Source organism: Aythya ferina (assembly GCF_964211825.1).
Source record: "Aythya ferina genome assembly, chromosome: 32".
Taxonomy (NCBI): domain Eukaryota; kingdom Metazoa; phylum Chordata; class Aves; order Anseriformes; family Anatidae; genus Aythya; species Aythya ferina.
Genome location: NC_140329.1, coordinates 1,289,417 through 1,294,782, shown reverse-complemented (window position 1 = coordinate 1,294,782; position 5,366 = coordinate 1,289,417). Strand labels below are relative to the sequence as shown.

Genomic DNA, 5,366 nt, shown 5'->3' with positions numbered 1-5,366 from the left:
TGATCAAGGGCTCCTCTGAGCTTGACACCATCCAGAAAAGATCTGAAAGTGTGCTCCATCAGGTAATTCAGAGAGTCAATAACGACATCCAGCAGTGCTGCCCCAAGTGCTGATTGCTGAGGGATGATGCTAAGAACTGGCTGACAGCACTATGTGTCATGAATGATATCTGGGCCTGATTGTCCAGCAAACTGGCCCACCCACGGCCTCACCAATTTGTTAAATCCACATAGCACCATTCTGGCTATAAGAATTCTTTGAGACAAAGCCAAAGGCCTTGCTAAAGACAAGTAAGCACCTTCTCTTCCCTTTGCTTCCCTTTCCTTCCCTTCCTCTATGGGTTCATCAATCCTGTTTTTGTCCTTCAAGTGCCTGGAGGTGGCTGTGGAAAAGCTTGCCCCATCACCTTCACAGGGACTGAGGTGAGGCTGACCAGCCTTCATTCTCCCAACCCTCCATGGCATGAGGAATTGACCCTGGCTGAGGGCATTTGTGCAGCCTCAGGTTCGCCTCAGCACATGTACACGATGTGCATGCTGAAGCCTCAACTGTACCAGGCACATCTGGACTTCTGACTGAGCCATTCTGTGTCCCGCTGCAGAGGAACAAACCACCTCTCTGAGCTGGGCTGAGAGCCCTGGTCCTGGAGCTCCTCAGCCTGCCTTCTTTGCAGTGCCATGAGAAGTGTTTGGGTGCTGCACCCTATGGCATTCCACTATTCACATTCCACATTCGCTCACCAGACTTCTTTCCCTGTTCCTCCTATGTCCCCTGGGTCACGGGGCTCTTCTTGTCCTGCTCACATCCAGATTTAACACTTGATCGCAGGGGGACTCCACCGGGAAGAGGCTCATGCTCTGTGGGCTCCATTCACTGCTGACCCCCTGGGACACACTGTCCCTGCAGCTCCCCTGGGCTCTCCTGATTCCTTCCAAAATCTGCTCACCTGCCACCAGCCCCAGCACATGCTGTAGTGCCACAGGCAGGTTAATTGGAGCCTCCTCACCATCTGCCTGAGTGCTGGACACCAACAAGCAACACCTGAGGGAGTGCTCATGCCCTCAAACACCCAGCTGGGGCTCTGATCACTTCACCCTGAGCCCATGGAGAAACAGGCAAAGCCAGGTCCCTCTTGGAGTCCATTTCTGGACTGCAATGTTCTTGACAGCAACTGTGAAGGAAGACCTGAGCCGCCAGGCACTACCCTGAGCAGAATCACTTTATGGGATGGAAATGCTGTTCTGGAGGCCAGCTGTGCCACAAAAATGCCCCTTGCCAGTCCCTGCCTGTGGTCACAGGATTGCCACACAGCAGTACTGTGACCAAGCTACAGGAACAATCAGGCTTATGCCAACAGAAAACACTCAGAAGGAGATTGTAGCAGCAGGATGAAAGTAGCTCTGGACAGACGAAACCCTGCTGCTTCCTGGCAGTGCTGCTATGGTGGGTCTCTATATTCCTCTTCACTTCCACCCATGGGCATTACCCTGGAACCCCCAGCAAAATTCTCAGAAAAAGCATCTCAGACACACTCTTCACTGCAGGTTCCTTTGTTTTGTTTAAATACGTGAGTAGGATCAGTAATGACGATTTATATGGAAAACATTGTTGCCCTCATTAATAGCAAACAAAACCCACCAAAGAACAAAAGACAAGCTTTTTATCATGAGTTATATTACCAGTGCTATTCCGGAGAAGACAGGCAGTACATTACTTCTGATGTACACCCACTCATGAGTTTCTGCAGTGCATCCTTGAGCTCCTGGTTCCTCATGCTGTAGATGAGGGGGTTCATGGCTGGAGGAACCACCGAGTACAAAACTGTCACCACGAGATCCAGGGATGGGGAGGAGATGTAGGGGGGCTTCAAGTAGGCAAAAAAGGCAGTGCTGAAAAACAGGGAGACCACGGCCAGGTGAGGGAGGCACGTGGAGAAGGCTTTGTGCCGTCCATGAACACAGGAGAAAAGAATGACAATTAAACTCATAGATGCTAAAGAGAAACCAATCGTAAGTACCCAAACACTCCTGAGGTAGGAATATGAGCAACAGATCCTGAGGATCTGCACATAGGACAGCAAAATAAATGCAAAACACTCCCCAAACAAAACAAAAATACTAAGTGTGAGAAGCCCCATTTCCCTGAGGCCCCTTTAAGTTTTTTTTTTTTTTTGTTTGTTTTTTTTAAAAAAAAAAGAAAGAAAAAAAAAGAAAAGCTGCAATGAGGTCACCCCAGAGACTTCTCTTCTCCAGGCTGAACATCCCCAGCTCTCTCAACCTCTCTTCATACAAGAGTTGCTCCAACCTTCTGATTAAATTTGTATCCCTCCTGTAGTGAGTTAACTTGGTAAGGTTTTGGTAGCAGGGTGCCATAGGGGTGGCTTCTGTGACAAGAATCCAGCCAATCAGAAGAATCAAGCCAATAAGTGATGGCATTTGCATTTCTGTGAAAACATATTTAAGAAAGAGTAAAAAATAAGCTGCTACGCAACAGCAGCTGGGAGAGATAAGAGTGAGAAACTTTTTGGTTTTAGTTCCTCACTGCTCCAGTCAGTTAGTTAAATCTCAGTAAGTGATCTTAATCTCCCTACACTGAATCTGTTTTGCCCAAGACTGCAAATGCTAAGTCTTCTACCTGTATCTTCAAAAAAAAAAAAAAAAAAAAAAAAAAAAAGGAGCACTTTCCACTCTGTTTTCTTCGGCTACTCCTTTGAGGAGGGGGTGAAAGTGTGATGAGTGTGATGTGCTGGAGCTCAGCTGCCCATTGGTGTGAAACCACCACACTGCTCAGCCATGTTATTGGCATCAGCTTTGAAAGAAGCAGCAGGATTTCAGGCAGTCTGTTGGGGAGATCCTGTTTTATTAAGCAGATGATAAGAGAGAGTACTGAAAAAGCAGGTTCATTCCTCAACGTACGGTATATATACACATTAAAAAAAATAATCTAATAAACTAATGAATGGGAATGACAACTAAGATAAATGTTACAATAGTGATCATGAAACAAGTACCCAGGAAGTCATTTGTGGAGAAAAAGCAGTAATTTATCACTTTTCAGAAACATCACTGAAATCATATTCCTAATGGCACACTTGAGCTCCTGGTTCCTCATGCTGTAGATGAGGGGGTTCAGTGCTGGAGGCATCACTGAGTACAGAAATGACACCATCAGGTCCTGGGCTGGGAAGGAGATTGAGGAGGGCTTCATGTAGGCAAAAAGTCCAGTGATGACAAACAGGGAGACCACAAATAGGTGAGGGAGGCACGTGGAGAAGGCTTTGTGCCGGCCCTGCTCAGAGGGCGTCCTCAGCACGGCCCTGAAGACCTGCACATAGGAAAAAAGAATGAAAAAAAAGCACATGGATGCTAAAGGGACACCAATCATAAGTACCCAAACATTCCTGAGGTAGGACTGTGAGCAGGAGAGCTTGAGGATCTGGGGGACTTCACAGAAGAACTGGTCCACAGCATTTCCTCCGCAGAGGGGCAGGGAAATTGTATTAGCAGTGTGCAGCAGAGCACAGAGAACCCCACTGCCCCAGGCAGCTGCTGCCATCTGGGCACAAGCTCTGCTGCCCAGGAGGGTCCTGTAGTGCAGGGGCTTGCAGATGGCAATGTAGCGGTGGTAGGACATGATGGTGAGAAGGGAATAGTCTGCAGAGAGGAAGAATAGAAAGAGAAAGACCTGGGCAGCACACCCTGCATAGGAAATGGCCCTGGATCCCCAGAGGGAATTGGCCGTGGCTTTGGGGACAGTGGTGGAGATGCAGCCCAGGTCGAGGAGGGCGAGGTTGAGGAGGAAGAAGTACATGGGGGTGTGGAGGCGGTGGTCGCAGGCTACGGCGGTGAGGATGAGGCTGTTGCCCAGGAGGGCAGCCAGGTAGATGCCCAGGAAGAGCGCGAAGTGCAGGAGCTGCAGATCCCGTGTGTCTGCAAATGGCAGGAGGAGGAACTCGGGGATGGAGCTGCTGTTGGACATTTGATGTCTCTTGACCTTGAGGCTGGTCTAAAAAGAAATAAAAAATAAAAAATAAAAAGAAATAAAAACAACGCTTGTGTAGACATAATATATAAAGGAACTTTTCATCATTGTTGCAGAAATTCACTCACTTGCAGAATAGGGCTTGGTGTATTGTGTATTTTTTTGTGTATTTTTTTTGTCCTACACACCTGAGAAGTCCTTAAAGGTAGAAATCCTTGGTGTACTGCCCACCAAGTGAAATCCTGGGGCTCCTGCAAGGCAAAGGGACTGTCCCTCAGGGCAGAGTGAGGACAGAAGGTGTATCAATCAGTCCTGGTCTCAGCTGCCCCATGCAGACACCTCGGGAGGTTGGTCACACTTAGGTGTTCCTCTGACTTGACCCTTAATGCTACTGAGAGCAGAGGAATCCAGGTTCAAAGTGCGCATCTCCAAAGCCCTCGCCCAACTCATCATATAGTGAGAGCAGCTCCCTCTCACTCCCACAGAGAGCTTCTGTGCTGCCTGCAGCTGGCCCTGCCTGCAGCTGGGTCTCTGTCCCCACGCCTCCTGCCTGCAGCTCACAGCCCCCATCCCACCCCATCAGAGCTGGGTGCTCAGCTCTGCCCTGCAGACACCTCCTGGCAGCAGGGCTCTGTCCGGGGGCAGCTCGCTGGGGGCACATCCTAGAAACCAGGTCACACAGACCCTGCTGACACTGTGCAAGGGGTGGTGGAGCTTTCTATGGGCTGAGGGGCAGGAAAGGGACTGGATGGGGGTCCTTGTAACCTTCCTTCTTATGTCGAGTAAGTCTCAGTCTCTTGGAAATAACAGCTTCTATTTCTATTCCCAGTGAGCAAAAAGAAGAGAAAACTGAAAGCAGAGGCTAAGGAAATATGAGAGTTCCCTTTGAAATTCACCCTGGGCAGCTCCCCGGGCAGGCTGAGTGCTGAGCCTGGCAGGCGGCAGAGGCCCTGCCCCGCCACACAGCCCCTGGGGCACAGCAGGGACCCTGCTCTGCACCACAGCCCTGGACACCCCTGCCTGCACCCCCGGCTTCTCCTGCCTCCAGCCACAGACTTACCGGGTGCAGGGCTGCAAAGTCTTCTTCAGCAGGGAGCTCCGTGCATCCTGCCACTTCTGCCTGCCTTTAAGCACTGTGTCTCTGCAGGCAGTGCCCCCAGCCCTGCTGCGCTGTGCACAGGAGCTGCTCCTGGGCAGAGCTGTCTCTCTGCAGCGCTGCCCGCTTGCCAGGAGCTCCCCTTGGGCCCAGGAGCCCGGCCCAGCTCAGCAGCAGAGGCCCAGCCCAAGGCCTCCCTTGCTCTGCCCCCCACCAGGCTCCCTGCACATGGCCCTGGGGCTGCAGGGGAACCTGCAGGGAAACAGCCTGAAGGGATCCCTGGGCTTCC

General features: G+C 50.7%; 1 protein-coding gene across 1 annotated transcript in view; it reads right to left on the bottom strand.

The window, feature by feature from the left end:
- The window catches only part of LOC311425633 (olfactory receptor 14A16-like), a gene marked incomplete at its 3' end in the record, with an annotated part of 6,402 nt that extends 1,308 nt beyond the window's left edge, over positions 1-5,094 (bottom strand). The window contains exons 1-4 of the mRNA XM_084501573.1: positions 5,042-5,094; positions 3,266-4,005; positions 1,732-1,928; positions 947-1,020 (exon numbers count right to left, since the gene is read on the bottom strand). Coding sequence (XP_084357699.1) covers positions 947-1,020; positions 1,732-1,928; positions 3,266-3,978 — 984 coding nt within the window. The 5' untranslated portion in view covers positions 3,979-4,005; positions 5,042-5,094. The remainder of the gene's footprint in view (positions 1-946; positions 1,021-1,731; positions 1,929-3,265; positions 4,006-5,041) is intronic.
- Positions 5,095-5,366: the final 272 nt, after the last annotated feature.